An 18,890-nucleotide genomic window follows, 5' to 3' on the forward strand; every position below is an offset into this window, starting at 1 on the left:
GATGGGCAGGGGATAATCCTGACAGCTGTTTCTCACTTAATTTACATCTGTTCATACTGAAGCACCTAACAAAACCAGGGGTGGCTAGGATTGAGTTACTTTCCAATCAAATCTGTGCTTGCAGAGAAATGGCATACCAGCTTTGAAACCAGTAACAGTGGTAGCAAACATTTTTTGGTCTATCTTACACTGGTTCCCCACCCACCCCAAGTAACCAGCGATTGCATTCTGTGCTCAGAAAACAGAAGAGTACCATTCTATATCACTTCACCACCAGCTTCTCTTCATAGTGTTAGACAAGACAGCAAATCACTTCAACTATGGTCCTTAAAGTGACTTATTACAAATAATTTCTGCCAGTAGGCTTATAACTTTTTTAATGTATAGAAGACTTCAATGCCTTTCTTCTATGTAATTTCTGATGTTAAGAGTATCAAATTTCTAGCAGAAGTGCTTTTCCCTGGTTGTATATTCCAGTCTTTAAATGACTTGAGTTCTTTAAAATTAGCTTAATTATAACTGTTAACAGCATAGGTAAATACAGCAATAAATTATGATATACCATAAGACTATTGGATAGAGTAAGGAAGACATTCTCAGTCCAAGTAAATTACTTTCATCTTCCTCTTGCTTTGTGTACATTTCAAATTAGTATATGGATGGTTAATATCTTTTAATCAGATTTAAAAAAAAAAAAACTAAAAGACTATTTACCAGTATTTCCCGTCTCTATCAACCTAATTACAGAGTGGTACTTGCAGTCTTTGCTTATTAAAAAAAAAAAAAATCCACTACAGAGTGAAAACAAATCATATCTATCAACTATTACATCCAGGTTTAAGAGCCACCTAGTGGGATTATTCTGCAAGTAACTCTGCACACACTAAATTTCTAAGAAGCATTTTATTTTAAAAAGCAAAACCCCAAAAAACTAGAAGATGGTGAATTAAGAGTAATCTTAAATAGAAAGGGACCTGAAATCTGTTTTCCACACAAACAGCAGGAGTATTTATTTCAGCTTAGAAGGGCTAAGTGAGCAGTTGAGATCAGCCTGGTGCTGTCTGTACTGTCTGTACTGAAGTGAATCAGGGAACTCTCCTGCTAGCTCAGCTGTAAAAACAATAGCAGCTATTGACATGCAATGGCTGAGAGCATCTACCCTGCCTAGCATGAGGGAAGCTTCTCCGGTCAGGCACTACTGGACCTTATTCTTTCAGGACAGATGATTATATGAGATTACACCAGAGGTGGGTAACTTAATTTATCCAGTCATGCTTAAATGTACAGTAATAAAATTTGAAAACTTGGTATGAGGTAGAACCTGCCTTTTTTTACATTGACAATACCACCAAAAGTACACTCAAGTAAAAAAGCGCAGCACAGAGCTCATTCATGCTCTCACAGAGAGCTTCCTAAAAATTGCAGAATTCTATATTGAAAAGTGCTCAGCACAGGATATGCTCATTTCCATGTGAAATAAATGCTGAAGAGCCCTTTTAAGTCCAATAACTTTATTTCAGATTACAGCAGTATTAATAGTCAAATTGCATTTACTAAAAAGTCATTTAAGATGAATTTTTACAATTCAGAAATACATGCAACACTGCTAGCATGTTCTACAAAACCTCAAAAATATGTGGCATGTAACACATTGGTAGTTACATTTAGTTAAAATGTAAATGGCATTATTCAGCTAAGGATTTTTTAGGTCCTTTGTAAGCTCTTGTCTGAGAGGAGTGCCACTTAATTGTCACTACACTTATCATAGCAAATGATAATACCAGATCTTGAAAATCTTGCAGACTGGCAATATAGTAAGGAGAAGTAAAGCTGTGACAGCTGGCTTGCAAGTAAAGGCTAACTTACAGCAGTCTAACAGTCTTTCCAGTCACAGTCAAGAAGTCATCATCAGCCAAGGCACGAAGTGCTTCTTCAAACATTTCCTTAGTGACAGCCTTAAAAGTAAAAAAAAGTAAGTAAAGATGGCAGGGGGAAATACTTTAAAGACTGTAAAAATGCCTTACTTCTTATCCATTTTCTCAACAGGTTTTTTTAAGCTTTGTTATGTTCTTTTCACAACTCAAAAGCTGGTCTGGAATCCTAAAGCCAAGTTTGCTATTTCAGAAGCCAGAATAAACTAAGATACAGCAAAGATTCAGCTCATTCATTTGTAGAATTGGCTTTCTGGTCACATCAGCTGAATAAGTTAGTGCCTCCCTTTCTCTCCATAATATGATTTGAGAACAAGATAACATTGATTTGGAAAAACACCATGCTTTTACAATTAAGGAAAACATAAAAACAAAGCAGGAAACTTACTGCATCAGACTGTGCTCGGAGATCATCAAAAAGCTGTTGGTACTTCAAAGCTGGTGTTTTACCCTTTGACTGGATAAGCTTCCTTAAGGCTTGAGCCAACTCCTCTTTCCGCTTACGAGCTGTTGTGCTCATTCCTTATAAAAAGAAAGATAACATCTTTTAGAAGTAAACTAAGGAGGACAGGTTAAGTTACATTTAAAAATCACAGAATCACACAAAATGGTAGGGGTTGGAAGGGACCTCAGGAGATCACCAAGTCTAGCCCTCCTGCTTGAGCAGGGGGCACATAAATGCATCCAGGTGGGTTTTGAATGTCTCCAGGAAAGGAGACTCCACAACCTCCCTGGGCAGCCTGTGCCACTGCTCTCTCACCCTCACAGGAAAGAAGTTTTTCCTCATATTGAGGTGGAACTTCCTGCGTTCCAATTTGCGCCCGTTGTCTCTTGTCTGGTCATTGGGCACCACTGAAAAGAGCCTGGCCGCATCCTCTTGACACCCACTCTTCAGCTATAAATTTGTAAGTATTGACAAAGATCCCCCCTCACTTTTCTCTGTGCTGAACAAACCCAGGTCTCAGCCTTTCCTCATAAGGGGGATGCTCTGGTCCCCTGATCAGCTTAGTAACTCTCTGCTGGACTCTCTCCAGTAGTGCCATCTTTCTTGAATGGGGAAGCCCAGAACTGGACACAGAAGTCCAGATGTGGCCTTACTAGGGCAGAGTAGAGGGGGAGGATAACCTCCCTCGACCTGCTGGCCACACTCCTTTTAATGCATCCCAGGCTACCATTGGCCTGCTTGGCCACAAGGGCACAGTGCTGGCTCAGGGTCAGCTTCCTACCCACCAGCACTCCCAGGTCCTCCTCAACAGAGCTGCTCTCCAGCAGGTCAAAAGCCCCAGCCAATAGCCTAATACAAAAGCCCAATAGCATCCCAGCTTTATCACTATGAAAACACAAACCTGTAGTGAGAATGGATATGTCCACAATTCCAGTCCTTGGATCAGTAGCAGACTGTTTCAGTGCTTCCCGATGGAGGCGTTTTGCTTCTTCTACATCAATTGTTTCAACTTTCGCAGAAAAGCGTACTTTAGCATGTGCTTCTGCCAGTCGGATCAGAGACTCAAGTTGTCGAGGGTATGCAGAAACCATTCCCCTGCCACTACCAATCTTCCTCATGTCCACGTATGCCTGAAGAGAGTCATTAAGTATTTCAGTAAATCCTGTCATTTGTATTATTTTCAGAGTGCCCTTCATCCCCCACCTCTTATTTCAGAATACAAGCAATTGTGGCAAGCTATTCCAAACACTACTTCTGCTCATATACCTTCACGATTCTTCTGCAGTGAAGGATAACCACATCACATATAGACACTTCCCTTATAAAGCAATTAAGCCATGATAATGAGTCAAGTTTTGAATCACTTTTTAAAACTTATGTAAGACTAGTCCTAATAGTGCTTGTATCTTTACTGGCACATTTCATTTTAGTAGAATTCTATGCTTTTATTAATATGATAAAACCAAAACAAACACCTCTGAAAAGTACCAATCAGAGAGCACTGAATGATTTTTATACTGAGCCCTCCTTCCTTTATATAATGCTGGTGATATTTAGAGATGTTTGAGAAGTCTTACACAAAAACTATATATAAATAGGAAGCATACATACAGGGGGATTTTGCCATTTCTGTCAAATCAGTAAGGACTCAGAACATCAACAGCAATGTCTTTACCTCAATAAGGGCTTGGCTTGCTTCTTCACTTAACCTAGGATTTATGTAACTACGAGCATATGCGATATAATCCCTCAGTACTGCCATGTCCATGTATTCCTCCTCCATCTTTTCTTCACTTTGGTAGTACAGCGAAACTAAATGGCGAGCAAGACGTCTGTCATAAGCTTCATCACGTGGATCCAACATTAAAAAGATCAAGTCAAATCTGAACAGGATAAGAATCCAGTATTAGTGTGTATACTTTCTTGCCATTTATAGTTTGTTTTAGGGTTTTTGACTTAACAAGTAGAGGTAGGAGCTATTTGACTATTACTTCCTACTCTAAGTAAGAATTGCTCTATTAAACTGAAATTATAGTTTTTCTGGAATTCTGAAAGTACAGAACAGCACAGTGGATTTGCTTTCATCCTATGAACTTGAAACTTTGAAAGTGAGATAATTTTGCAGAATCTCAGATCCCATGTTCAAGGCTGACAGCTTTTGTTTTCTTAAAAAAAAACCACCCAAACAAACAAAACACCAACCAGAAACCACACAGACAACTCCATACACATACAGAATACACAGAACAAACTTGCTGCTAAAGAAACTGCCCTGAAAGGCAACAGCACGTACCTACATAGTTATTTTATGCCTATAAAACACTAAGTAAATAAATATCTGTATAAATAAAGCATTTACAGTTTAATCCTGAGAAAAATTGCTTACAATTTTACAAATATATTCAACTATGCTGAACTCTAGACAGACATTTTTAGCCAGCCTATCGTGCATTTTCATAAGCTTAAATCCCATAAGCAATAAAACTGAGGTTCTGCTCAAGCCTAGTTTCATTCAGTATACCCGTACTAAAGTACCATTTGCCACTTAATGGCTAAATTAAGGAGCTACTAATTGAAATCTAAGCTGTAGGTATCCTCAGAATATTCAATATACCAGTGTACTTCAAATTTCCAGCTAGTGTGGGAATTCTTCACAAGATGAACCTGCAGCACATAGACAGTTTGATTTTAAATCAGCAGACACTAAATGGTGCTCTAACAGCTGTCACCCAAAAGGCTAGCACTGCCACCTCCCTGACTGAAGACTGGTAGATCTTCAGATTCTATGACCTCTGCTGAAGTTTCCTAATCATCAGCTCTACAAAACTTCAGCAGTGAAACTAAGAAAAAGATCCTGAGTTTTCACTAAAGTTATCAGTGCTGTAAGTTTCAGAATAACTCTTGCCTAGGACATGATCATGAAACAACAGGAAAAAAAACCCCAATATAAAAGTAAATAAAAAGATCCTACAGATCTCATCTTCTGTTCAAGGTCAATATGTATATACTAAAAGGCAGTTCTCTGATCACATAGAAGTTGAGAGAACAGCATTTAAAATAAATGCCAGAAAAGTTTTCCACTACACTACAAAGAATACAGTTGTTCTGTTATACTATATTTAATCATTTGTATGAGGTATTATACTTCCTCTTGTGAAACTGTGACATGCAAACGGGAGTACCTTGACAACAGCGTATGAGGAAGCTGGATATTCTCAATAGTAGTCTTTTTCGGATTCCACTGCGATTCTATAGGGTTAGCTGCTGCTAGGATAGATGTACGAGCATTCAGTTGGCAAATAATTCCAGCCTGTCAAAATGAAAAAACATTTCTGAAACCAGCTGCAACTATGTGCCGCCAAAACTGCCCCCCCCCCCCCCCCCCCCAACTTCATGAGACCACTGGTGTTACTAAGTGGGTTCTCCAGTAAAAAAACTGCATTGCAAAAACCTTTTAGAGTAAAGCAAGAGAACAAAAACATCTGGAAATTCTACAGTTTGCTCTGAAAGCTATATTCTTTTGTAAGTGGGTTGTTACGTAATCTAGGATTGATCCACTGACAACAACAGAAAAGTCTAATCCTTTGTTGTTGTTCTTTTTAGTTTCAGCTGCCAAGCAGATACCGTGCTTAGTGCAGAGAGCCTGGAATTCAACAGACTCACCTTTGCGATGGAGAGAGTCTGTTGTTCCATCACTTCATGTAGTACTGATCTTGTGCTTTCATTCATTTTATCAAACTCGTCAATGCAGCAAATGCCATTGTCACTAAGTACTAGAGCACCTGTCTGAAGAACCAGTTGCCGTGTTTCTGGATCCTTCATCACGTATGCAGTAAGACCAACTGCACTTGAGCCTTTGCCAGATGTATACTGGCCTCGAGGAACCAGGTTATACACATACTGGAGCAGCTGGGATTTACTAGTACCAGGATCACCACAGAGAAGAATGTTGATCTCGGCGCGAAAATTGCCTCTTCCTGTGTGACTAAAATCCTTTCTTGATCCTCCAAAAAGCTGAAGCAGAATACCCTACAAAAACATTCTCTTTAAAAATCAAAATATCACCTCCTAGTTAACAGAGCAAATCCAACTGTTGAACTGAAACATCTAGTGAACTGAAGTACTGCTGAAGTCCACTCAGACATGGAAGAAAACACTTGAAACACTTTTTAGTAGAAGGGTTCATTGTTTATAGATATCCTGAATTCCAGTTAATTACAAACATATAGTTAAACTCCTAGGTCCTACTTATGTAATCAACATTTTGATAACAAATTCTGCTGACAACAGGAAAGCCAGAATAGACAATTATTTTCCAGAACAGATGATTGTTTTCCTTAAGTCTGTGTTTAATCTAGGAGCAAAGTACTATCACCTCTTTCATATAATTAAGAAAGTCCCACTTTTATCAGCTTTTTAGTCAAGGCTAATCAAATCTTGACTAAGTTCTATTTAGTAATTTATTTTATTTTCGGGAAGACTGCTTTACTGTGTTAGAACATTACTTCAGTAAAAGTTCTTCACGTGCCCATAAAGATTAAGTCTTTAAGGCCTCTATTTCATTGAAATTTACCAATGCTTCCACCTTTATACTTCATTTAAAAAAACAAAAAGCATACACTTGCAGTGTTAGTAAATAAATAAAATTAACTTCCAGTATTTTGAAAGTAGTGGAATTATTAGTGCAAACATATACTTGTAATTTTATATGTTTAATTGTTAGCCAGAATTATCAGGGAGGACTTTTTTTCCTTTTCAAACTTCCTAGTTGAAAAATTCACCATTTTCCAGTGTTCTTTTAATTTTTTTCTTTTCTAGCAGCATATATATGCGAGGTAATCAATTAAAAAAGTGATAGTGACAATGACAGCTGGAAACAGCAAAGACGACAGTGAGGAGAACTGTACACTACTTTATGTAAAGCCTCTACACAATTTCTTACACCACAGAAACCTTGCAGAGACATGGAATGAGCTATTTGTATCAGTTCTGTTCTCATTCACCAAGAACAACTTGCAGAGGTCAGTAAAACCTGTTCAGTAGTTACAAGGAGCACAAACTACCTCATTTCATTTTCCTCGAGGTCCCTGAGTATTGGTGCCCCAACACATGTGGGTTTCAAGCACTTTGAAGTATTGAAGAGAGAAATCTCATATATTGTTGTGAACAGATCTGGTCAGACCCTGAAGATCTCCTTTAACGAGGGGTCCCTGGCTTTCCTGGACTCCACCCAATATGCCTTGTTAGTGTGGTAAGGAGGCAACAACAAATGGCATTGTCATTACTCTATTTCCTTTTCAGGAGGAATCATTGTGTGGTTTTGAATTCAACTGGCCATTTCAGAAACCTGTGAACTATGACAATGTATAAATCTATAAAGAAAAACCAAAGGGATATACTTGAATAGGGTTTTTTGGTGTCTGACATTACTTTGAGACCGACTACTGACTAGTTTTTGCAATGATAAAGTTGTAGTACTGTCATGGTTTTAGCTGGGATAGAGTTAATTTTCTTCACTCTAGCTGGTATAGTGCTGTGCGTTGAACTTAGCATGGAAAAAAATGTTGAGATAACACACAGATGTTTGGGCTGTTGCTGGGTAGCGCTTGTACTAGTCAAGACTTTTCCAGCTTCCCATGCTCTGCCAGGTGCACAAGAAGCCGGGAGGGGAGGGGGCACAGCTAAGAGAGCAGATTCAAACTGACCAAAGGGATATTCCATATCATGTAATGTCATGCCCAGTATGCTAACTGGGAGGAGCTGGCTGGGGGAGGGGGCAGCAATCGCAGCTCAGGGAGGGGCAGCGTCGGTCAGCAGGTGGTGAGCGGTTGTATCGTTTGTGTTTCTGTGGTTTTTTTCTTTTTTTTTTTCTTTCCCTTCCTTTTCCATTTTATTATATTAACATTATTATAATAATGACAATTACTATAATAATTATTATTTTATTGTAATTATTAAACTGTGCTTATCTCAACCCACAAGTTCTTTTGCTCTTCCTATTCTCTTCCCCATCCCACAGGGGTGGGGGGAGTGAGCGAGCGGCTGCGTGGTGTTCAGTTGCCAGCTGAGGCTGAACCATGAGAAGCACCTTGGTTGAACATTTTATTGGAACAGTCCCTTCTCGGACACATTTAAGTAACTGTTCTAACATCCCATAAGCCAGGGTCAACCACACACCATTTTAAAGCTACTGTTCTCTTGTGGATACCTCTTTTCAGCACTTATGTTATGGCTACTTATTTTTCTTTGATCACCACTAACCTGAACTTTCAAGAAATGTCCAAGATGCACGCTGCAATTAAGTTCTCCCAGTTCTGCTGCCCTCCTCCCTTTTCAATACCTTCCCCCTAATTAACGCTCCTTAACACTGTGAGAAGAATGATACACTTACAATCAATTCCATCCTGGCAAGACCATGGAGTTTTAAGATTGCTCAAGATATGTTTTTTTGAATTTTGAAGCCTCAAGTCATTTTTATAGCAAACAATAATCACAAATGTACTTGCATATAAATACATCTCTTATAAGACAAATAATTTGATTCACCTTTTTGATGTCTTCATGCTCATAGATACTTGGGGCCAGTGCTGAAGAAAGTCTCTCATATATGTCTGCTTTTTTAGAAAGCTCTTTTAGAATTTCCACACGTTCCTCTGTAAACATTTTTTGCTCTGTTTCCTCATCAACACCATGCAGGCGTTTTGCATCTGTCTTGCGATAGTGTATGACATCAATGTGGGTTTTATAGACGGATTTTACATTGCTGACCCTTGGATTAACTCGAATTGGGACGGCCCTGTAGATACCTAAGTACAATTTTTAATCACAACATTAGATATGAAGAAACATGATAAATCCAAAACATGAAAGATTTACACTTTCCCTTGAAAAGCTTTTCAAAACATCCTAAATACTTTACTCAGTTTATTTCTCAGCACCAGTAAGTCATGTAGAAGTCAATGGAACACATTTAAGTTATCTAAACCCTATTTTTGCAGGTATGTACATGTCTAACATTCCTACGACAAATGTTCTCAACACGGAAAATGCTTAAGCATTTTTGAAAAAACTTAAAGCTTGATGCTTTTGAAAGTCCTGCTCTGATTTCTAAAGCCAGCATTTCCCCCTTTTTGTACATGCCAAGTTTAGTAACATATTCCTAATGCATCTCTAACAGCTAGCAGTACAGCAGTTGTTTTACAGCAAAGCGGTTTATAAAATGTGGTTGCAGTATCACAAGACTTTGTTACCACTCTCCTGACAGCAGCCACTGTTTAAGATACTGCTTCCTCCTTACCTACATTCTGACGGAATCACCAGAATCAGAAGGGATCTCTGGATGTTGTCTAGTCCAACCATGGGATCAAACTGGAGTCAACTAGAACAGGTTGCTGAAAGCCATGTCCAGTCAGGTTTTTAATGTCTCTAAAGTTGGAGACGCCACACAGCCTCTCTGGGCAGCCTGTGCCAGGGCTTCACCACTCAAACACTGAAAGTTTTCTTACATTTAACAGGAATTTCCTGTATTTCCGCTTGTGCCCACTGCCGCATGTCTTGTCACTGGGCACCACTGAAAAGTGTGTGGTTCCATCTTCCTGACACCACCCCAGCCCCCAGATCAGGTATTTATAAACACACTGGTAAAATCCCCCTGAGCATTCTCTTCTCCAGGCTAAGCAGTCCCATCCTTCTCAACATTTCCATATATGACAGAGTATCCAGTACCATTGTGGCCTTTTGCTGAATTCACTCTAGTGTGTTCACGTCTGCCTTGTACTGGAGAGCCCAGAAGTGGACACACTACTCCAGGTGTGGCCTCACCAGTGCTGAACAGAGGGGAAGGATCAACCTCCCTCGACCTGCTGGCAGCCCCTCCTGATGCAGCCCAGGAGGCTGTTGGCTGAACAGCAACACAATCATCTGGCCTATCAAGCACTGCTTCCTTCCAGTTTTGCTTTGGTCTGCAAGCTTGCTGCGCTCTGTCCCACCATCCAGGGCATTAGCCAACATGTCCAACAGTGTTTGGCCCCAGTATTGATGCCTGGGGTACACCCGTGGTGACCAGCCTTCAGCTGGACTTTGTGCCACTGATCACAAAGCGTTGAGCCCTGCAGTTCTGCAAGTTTTAAATCTATCTCACCGTCCACTTATCTAACCCATACACCACCAGTTTGTCTATGAGGATGTTATGGGAGACAGTGATGAAAGCCTTGCTAAAGTCAAGCTAAACAACATCCACTGCTCCAGTCATCTCATTGTAGAGGGTTGCTATCCATTGTAAATCCATACTGACTATGCCCAATCATCTTCTTGGGGTTAGAGAAGTTTTCCAGGATTACTTGCTTTATCACCTTCATGGGGGTCAAGAGGAGGTTGACCGGCCTGTAGTTCCCCAGGGCTCCTGCTTTCCCTAGGAATGACACTGACTTTCTTCCAATACCTTAGCCAGTCACCAAGACTTTTCAGAGGTAACTGAGCGGCCTTGCAGAGACAGTGGCCAGCTCCCTCAACACTTGCAGGTACATCTCATCAGGCCCCTTTACAGACGGTGAAGATCAGTGAAAAAGGAGGATGCAAATACTCAAACCAAATTTTACCTGTGACATTAACTCTATCACCTGGCTGAACTTTATCAACAAGGTCATTATGAGCAAACAGCGCAACCGTATGAGGGGTCTGTCCAGCTGGCATATCTTCAGGAGACTCTTGCAGTTTAATCTAGAAAAAAACAAAACAAAACAAAACCCACCCTTATGTTTTAGTTTCAGAAAAGCAAAGCTCTTCCACAGTGCATACAACAGAATCTTGCATTAGCAGTCTTCAGCATCATTTTGAATCGGGAACATTGCTCAAGAACAAGATACTCCCACCCAAACAGCAGAACTGATTACTAATAAAAAAGATACAATGAAATTAGAATTCTGCTGGTTGCTACTGGTACGGCTAAAATGCTGTTACAGACGTGGCCCCTCTAGCCCAGATGGAAGTGGGCATAGTGGACATGTAACAGGCTTCCATATGGAAACATCAAAATGTGTAGATACTTCATTACTTCATTTCATTCTTTTAATGCATTTCTTCTCCAAAGTATGGACTTATCCTTTTGCTAAGTGGTTTCACCCATTTTCATGTTCTATGACACGTTTCCCTTTTCTAAAGCATTCAGTCTCAAGATACATACATTAACGCTACTGATGATACTAAGGGGGCAGGGGAGCAAAAACTAGAAATTGTTTCATTTTAGCCACTACCGAAGCACAACGTACCATCTGTTTGTCAGAGAACATGGATCGATTGTGAATCAGTGCCATGCTGTGTGTTGTGTTACAGTTCTTGCATACTGATGGTTCAGCAATCCTGCCACGATCAATTTCTACTCTGGTGGTGAAAGCGCAAACCTGGCATTTAAAGAACGCTTCTTGCATCTCAGGAATTAACTGGGAGGTCCTGATGACCATACCACTGATGGTGATAAGTTGATCGATATCTAGAAAATAGAGACTTGTGTCATCACTTCATACTCTTAAAGTTTAAAATAACCTTCAAATTTCATGTTACGTTAGTTTTTAGGTGGGAGGTAGACATCTGGTTAGGTACTAGTATTTTGTCTAAGACAAAGCAAAAAGAAGCGTAAGTGTGTAGTACAAATGTTCCAATTTACACAAGTATTTATACAAAAGAAAGAATCCTTTGCACTCGCAGAACTATGAAGATGAGTAGCTGACGCCAGGAAAGATTTCCTTTCCAGATAGATTATTCTGCACTTGGGCTCTGAAGCATTTGCTTCTCAAACAGGCTTAAATAAATGAAAGACATTGGTCTGGATGAGCCACAAGTACAGTTTTATACAGTCTTCATGTAATTCTATGTTAACATTCAATAAGTTGATATAAATCCTTAAGATTTTTTTCTGACATGGTAATCACAAGCTTACCTTCAGGGTTTAAACTTCTCATATTCCTAGTCTTCAGTGCATTATATGGCCTTACTTGAATTTGATGTTCTAAGATTGAATCAGGGTAACGATCAAAAAAGATCTCATTGGCAGCCATGTCAAATGTTGGGATGACTTCCTGTGTAAAATTGTTAGAAACAGGTAAGCTTAGAAGTTAAAGAAGGGGAAAAAAAAAAAATCATAGAATCAAGTATGTTTGCATGAAGCATTTTATGTGCTGGTGATCAGCCAGGAACAACTAAAAGTTAAGCCAGCTGAGCATTTTCCTACGTAACAGGAAGCTCACTGCTCAGATGACATTTATTCATTTGAGTATTGCAAAAAAAAAAAAAAAGTCAATGACTCCGGACGTTGCTGTTACCAGCTAACTCTGCATGTATGCGGCACCCACTGTAACATCTACCATCAAGGCTCAAGTACTACTAAACAAGACATTTTATATGAGGTAAAATAAAGAAGCCAGAAATTAGACTCAACTGTACCAGGTACAAAGTACATGCTGCATTTAAACAAACATATTAAAAGCCAGAAATACAGAAGGGCCTCTTGAAAGCCAGAAAACAAGGGCAGTACTTCACCTGAGGATAGCAGATCAGTTGCCTGTAAAGATTTTCATCAAATGATCTTAGATGGTCACAATTTACATTCAGGAATGGTTCCCCAACCATATTAATCTGCAAGATGTTTGAAAAGAAATCTTTAGCTCAACGGTATGCGAGACTAAAAAAGAGAAGTTACATTTCGCCCTGTGACAAGTACCTCTTCAAGTCGTTGCATATAGCGTGGCTCGTTAAGATCCAGGCCAATGTCTTCATCCTCTTTAGCCAGCGGGTCAATGAAGCGCTGAAGAAATCTCTGAATGTCAGAGGTAGCAGGAAGACAGAAGGGAAAGATGAACAGAATGTAGTAGGAAAAACACCTCCTTTGTATCAGCTTTTCATTTAAAAAAAGATAAAAAAATGAGTTGTTAACCTACCTGGAATTTTTCTTTGCATGAGGCTACATTAACATCTGTTCCCCAGATAACAAGCTTTTGTCCAAGAGATTGCTCGGTGGCTACCACATCCTCAGCCAGCTGCATGGAAACAAGTTAAGCATACACAAATTTGCACAGAGTTATCTGAAAAGGAGCTGTCACACACAAAATCCAGGACATGTACCTACCCCATCTGAGTGTAAATCGACTTGTCTGGCTTTACGGACAGAGCCGAGGTCCGGCCTCTGCCTGACCGGAGTTCCTCGTACACCGCTTCGTGGAGTACCCTCTACTCTGGAGCTGGGTGTGCCGTAAGTCAGAGGTGAGCTGATATCAAAGTCAAGAGGAATAGCTATAAAAAAAAAAAAAAAAATGTTCTATTATGATTATCAAAACATTTATGTTTAGAGCAGACTAAGCCTCTGCGTTTGTCTTATTCTTTTCACTCTGTTGTCATAAAAAGAATAGTGTCAACAAGTTCCAGTGTTTTAACAGAGAAACAATAAAGAGGTTGCAAGCCTACCTACAAGTTTTCCTTGCATTAACATCTCTTCTGAGATGTTAATCCAAAGTTCTAGTAAAGCTTCACTAGAAACCCTTAAAGTGATACTGCATTTTAAAACTACATTGGAGTGCAAGCAAAAAAAGGCAAAACATAGCATTTTAGATGAAACATGTTTTCCAGTATTTTTGGGGCCACAAAACAGGTGATATGACAATTGCCAGCTACTGCAATTAAAAGCAATCCTGTTCATAAAAGCAAGAAAGACTTCTTATGGCAAAATATCTAGTTCTTTCTCTGCTAATAATTTTATTAATTTATTCTTTGTAAAAACATATAATAAGGTATAGTCCCTGATACACATTCCCAAGATAATTTGAGGCCGCAACAGCAGATCTGCACCCCCAGCACTGCCTACGTTCCTGCACTGCTCACCACGCAAAACTCGAGAATTTTGATGCAAAACTAATTTTTTCCTGGCATATTTTTCACCCAGATCCATCCTCCAGGCTGCTGGCTACGCCAGAGCGGGGGCAGCCCCCCCGGGGTGCATCGGCCCAGGCCTGAGCCTGGCCCGGGCGTGAGCCCCCGCGTACCGGAGTGGCGGAACTGCGGGGGGCTGGAGAAGAGCGCATCGGGGGCGCCGGGGCTCTGTGCCTCGGCGGGCGGGGAGGTGGGCAGGGGCTGCAGGTCTCCCGTGGAGGTGGCGTCTTCTGTCCTGCGCTTCTGCGAAGGAGGAGACCGAGCATCTTGCGCTGCAAGAGACAAGCAGACCCGGAGACGGCGCTTAAATCGCCGCCAGCCAACACCCACCCGCCCGCTCTCCGCGGGCCCGGCGCCGGCCGCCCTCCCGCCAAGGCACTCACGAGTCGCGGGGTTGCTGCCCCGGCCGCGCTTGCCGCGGCGGCGGCTGGGGGTGGAGGCGGGCGACGACATGGCGCTGCTCCGGCTCCCGCGGCGGTCCTACCTGCGGAGGGGGCGGGGCGGGGGGGGGAGAAGAATAACGCGGGCTGTGGGCGCCCCGCCACCGGCCAAGCCCCGAGCCGAGACCCAGGGGCTTCCTCCACTCTCCCCGCACAGGCCGAGCGCGGAGCCGCCAGGAAAAGAAGGGGAAGGTGAGGTTAGGGGAAACAGCCGGCACCGCCACCCACCTCAGCGACCCCGAGCAGCCCCAGGAAACTCCGCGCCAAGCGGCCCCGGTGTGCGCGCTCTCGCGGGCTTTCTGGCCAATGGGTAAGCGCGATCGCAACGGAAGCGCCCAAGAGATGCAGAAAGGGGGGGTGGGAAACGGAGAAGGGAAGGAGGGAGAAGGTGATCCTTGCGGGCCCCGGCGGGGGGGGTCGCGCCCTGCTCAAGCTGCTGCGGCAAGGACTGGAGCATGCTGCGGGGTGCTTCTTGTGCTACAAGGCGGAGGCCATCCTCACCGATGGTACATTGCTCCCCCCCAACCCGCAGTGGAACCGCCCGCACCTGACCGAATTTCGCGGCAAAACTTGTCCGGCGGTTGGACTGGGAGGCATGGGGAGGTCGGAGCAGCCCATTCTCCGCGGTGGGGGGGGAGAAGAAACAGTGCTTGCAGGTTACCGTACGTGCCTGTAGTAGAGCCTATCCTGCAGCGAGAGACAGAGATGTCCCCAAACCCTCCCTGCCATCGCCCGTAGACGGCTGTGCTGCCCCTCTCTGGTCGGAATGATCCGGCCGAGGTCTACCCGCCTTTCTCCTCCCTCGGAGTGCGCTCGTCCTGATGCCACGGCGTGTCCCGCTCCACCCCCCTCACCCCCACCCCCACCCCGGCTGTCTGTGTTGGATCCGCCCGGGGCCGGGCCCTTTGCTCCCGCCTCCCTCGCGCCGCTTCCCGCCGCGCCGCAGCATGGCCGGCGCCCAGGAGTGCCTGCACCAGCTGCATCGCTGCCTGCAGGCCGGGGGCGATGCCGCCAGCGCCGCCCTGCACGGCTATAGCCTGCTCCGCACCCTGGGGGAGACCTGCCTCACCAGCCCGGCGGGCGGCGTGCAGGGTGCGACAGCGGGCCCGGCCCGGCCCGGCCGCCGAAACGGGGGGGTGCGGGGGCTCGGAGCGGGGCCTGGAGCGGCCGTTGCTTCGCTGGTGTCTTTAAAGCAGCGACTGCTCAGCTTGGGGAGGGCTTGCTGATGCCGGGGGGCACCCGCCGGGTCGCTGGTGCGGCGGAGCGGCTCTGCCCGCCCGCCTTCCCTCAGTGCTTCGCTCGCCGCGACACTCGGGGGCTGCTGGCGTGACGTAAAAGGCTGATTTCGGGGGAGGGACGGTCCCTTGCCCCAGATTGCCCCAAATAACCATTTCCCTTGGTAAAACCACTTGCGGGGGGGGGGTGCCCCCCTCCGCCGGCGGCCCTCAGGTCGGCTGCCCCTCGGCTCCGAGCGGGGCCGGCCGCAGGCCGGGGGCCCCAGCCCGTGGGGAGGCCGGGGACAGCCGCGCTAGGCCGTTTCTGTGATGACAAGCGTCAGGTCGTGCAGGAGGCGGCAGGCCGGTGTGCCCGGCCCTGCCCGCCCTGGGGCGGCGCCCGGCCGCCTGACGGCTGTCCGTGTGCTTCCCCGCAGCGCTGCACCTGTCCCTGCTGTTCTCTCAAGAGCATGGCTTACTCCTCTTCATCCACAGGTCCCTCGGCATCGAGGAGGTGAGTTGGCAAACCTCAGTTTTCAAAGAACTGTTGAGATGGTGCTATACGAACAGCGTGTTGCATTACACACGTTAAAACTAAACTTTTAAATTTTTTTTAACTCTTCAGTTTCGAGAGTGCAGGGAAGAAGCATTGAAGTTTCTTTGTGTCTTTATGGAAAAAGTTGGTGACAAAGTTCACCCTTATGCCTGCAATATTAAGGTGGGTAAAGGAAAACTATTTCCTAAAGGTCTTTGCGGAATGGTTGAAACAATGCCGGTGGGTCTCATGCCAGAACAGATTCGTAACTATCCTTCACCCCTCGCAGTCTGCCTTACCCATCTCTGGTGTTCTTGTTAGAGCTGAAATAACTTGATTGGCATAAGGCGTAATTAAGACAACAGAGAAGCGTGGAATTGTTTAAACTATAGACTTAGTTTTATTAACTTCTCTTTATAGAACACAATAGGTGTTGATCTTGAAACTAAGTTATTGATTTTGAAATTAAGTTATAAATTTTATATAGAATAAATAGTTTAAGTGTAATATGTTAAATGTTTCTACAGCTGATAATTAACTTTAAATACCAATTTTTAAAAAGTTTTCCTGCAAAGTTGTTACTTTTGCAATATATACAGAAATTGGTGTAAACTACAGTACCTCAAAAAATGAGGCTCCTTGAGTCTAGATTGCTGAATAATAATGCTTTGCATAGAAGTGCTTAGCTGTACCACTGCACTTTCTGATCTTAAATTAGTAGCTATGTATTGTAAGGAATGATAATGCTGAGGTGGAAAATTTTGCTATGTGTGCCTTTTATTCCTGAAACTGCGCTTTCTTTGCTTGAGCTGGAATTTGTTATTATGTCAGACAGTGCTGCAGCGTTGTCAGAGAAGCCACGTTCAGGACTGAATATTTTTATTGTTACAGTCTTTTAGAAACCTTAAACTTGCTAGGAGCAGATAAAGAGGTAGATGAATACATTATTATTTTTGAACTCCCTTCTCTACTTACGAGCATTATAATCTTCATTTTCTTTCCTATCTAGCAAACTTGCATTAGCGCTTATACAAAAGAGAGAGCAGCAAAATGTAAAATCCCAGCTCTGGAACTTTTGATTAAGGTAAAATCCATTTTATAAATGTCTCATGTTTCTAGGAAATCTAGAAAGTTGTGCTATATCATGCAGAAAATCTGTAGTCTGCAGTAGCAAGAGGATAGTGATAGTGTAATACTTAGACATTAGTAAGAGATAATTCTTAGCAATAGATTGTCTTTGATATTCTTCCAGTGGGTTGCTTAGATGTGAGTGTGTCACTCCTTCATCTGCCAGAGCAAGGCACGATCGTTTTGGGGGCAGTTGCAGATCTGTTCCAGTTTATTGTGGTTCTTTAAGGAAGAATTTTTGCAGTTCAATTGTATTCTTACTTAAAATATTATGTATTAATATATGATATTATAATATAGTATATTAGACACAATATGTGAAAGGTGTGGGGGAGAAGGGGTTTTTTTCAAAAGTTTTGTTACTGTGTGAAACAGTAGTTTCATAATGTGCTTCACAGAATCACAGGTTGGAAGGGACCTCAGGGATCATCTAGTCCAACCTTTCTGGGAAGAGCAGAGTCTAGACAAGATGGCCCAGCACCCTGTCCAGCTGAATCTTAAAAGTATCCAATGTGGCCGAGTCAGGCACTTCCCTGGGGAGATTATTCCAACGGTGACTGTCCTCACTGTGAAAATTTTCCCTCTGGTGTCCAATCAGAATCTTCCCAAGAGCAACTTGTGTCCATTCCCTCTTGTCCTCTCCATGTGACTCCTTGTAAAAAGGGAGTCTCCATCTTCTCTGTAGCTGCCCCTTAAGTACTGGTACATGGTGATGAGATTCCCCCCTGAGCCTCCTTTTCTCAAGGCTGAACAAACCCAGTGCTCCCAGCCTATCCTCATATGGCAGCTTCCCAATCCTTTGTTTATCTTGGCGGCCCTTCTCTGGACCCCTTCCAGCCTGTCCACATCCTTTTTGTATAGAGGGGACCAGAACTGCACACAGTACTCTAGGTGTGCCCTGACCAGTGCTGAGTAGAGCGGGATGATGACTTCTTTCTCTCTGCTGGCGATGCCCTTTTTGAGGCAACCCAGCATCCTGTTGGCCTTCTTGGCCACAGCAACACACTGTTCACTCATGTTGAGCTTTCTGTCCACCAGGACCCCCAGGTCCCTTTCCACAGAGCTGCTCTCCAGCCAGGGGGATCCCAGTCTGTGCTGCACTCCTGGATTATGTTTTCCCAGGTGCAAGACCTTACACTTGTCCTTGTTGAACTTCATACGGTTCTTGCTCTTCTGGAGTGTGTACTTCCCCACTCAATTTGGTGTCATCTGCAAACTTCATCAGGCTACACTTGATCCCATTATCCAGATCACTTTTGAAGATGTTGAATAACATTGGGC

General features: G+C 43.3%; 2 protein-coding genes across 4 annotated transcripts in view; one reads left to right on the plus strand and one right to left on the minus strand.

Annotated features, from left to right (window-relative positions):
* Positions 1-1,494: 1,494 nt before the first annotated feature.
* Positions 1,495-15,056, minus strand: MCM4 (minichromosome maintenance complex component 4). The gene is made up of 17 exons (XM_064442750.1): positions 14,961-15,056; positions 14,676-14,776; positions 14,406-14,564; positions 13,496-13,659; positions 13,308-13,406; positions 13,091-13,186; positions 12,910-13,005; positions 12,311-12,449; positions 11,643-11,863; positions 10,974-11,094; positions 8,923-9,182; positions 6,040-6,405; positions 5,559-5,686; positions 4,052-4,259; positions 3,278-3,506; positions 2,320-2,453; positions 1,495-1,955 (listed from the first exon to the last, which is right to left on the minus strand). The coding sequence occupies exons 2-17, from the start codon at positions 14,743-14,745 to the stop codon at positions 1,863-1,865; spliced, it is 2,583 nt and encodes an 860-aa protein (XP_064298820.1). The 5' UTR covers positions 14,746-14,776; positions 14,961-15,056; the 3' UTR covers positions 1,495-1,862.
* Positions 15,057-15,606: 550 nt separating this feature from the next.
* PRKDC (protein kinase, DNA-activated, catalytic subunit) overlaps positions 15,607-18,890 on the plus strand; it is an 86,113-nt gene continuing 82,829 nt past the window's right edge. Inside the window, exons 1-4 of one of the 3 annotated variants that reach the window (XM_064442747.1) lie at positions 15,607-15,824; positions 16,384-16,460; positions 16,572-16,664; positions 17,491-17,565. In XM_064442747.1, coding sequence (XP_064298817.1) covers positions 15,680-15,824; positions 16,384-16,460; positions 16,572-16,664; positions 17,491-17,565 — 390 coding nt within the window. In that variant the 5' untranslated portion in view covers positions 15,607-15,679. The remainder of the gene's footprint in view (positions 15,825-16,383; positions 16,461-16,571; positions 16,665-17,490; positions 17,566-18,890) is intronic. The other 2 variants (XM_064442745.1, XM_064442746.1) reach the window with 2 other exon arrangements.

This window comes from Phalacrocorax carbo, chromosome 2 (assembly GCF_963921805.1).
Source record: "Phalacrocorax carbo chromosome 2, bPhaCar2.1, whole genome shotgun sequence".
Lineage (NCBI taxonomy): Eukaryota > Metazoa > Chordata > Aves > Suliformes > Phalacrocoracidae > Phalacrocorax > Phalacrocorax carbo.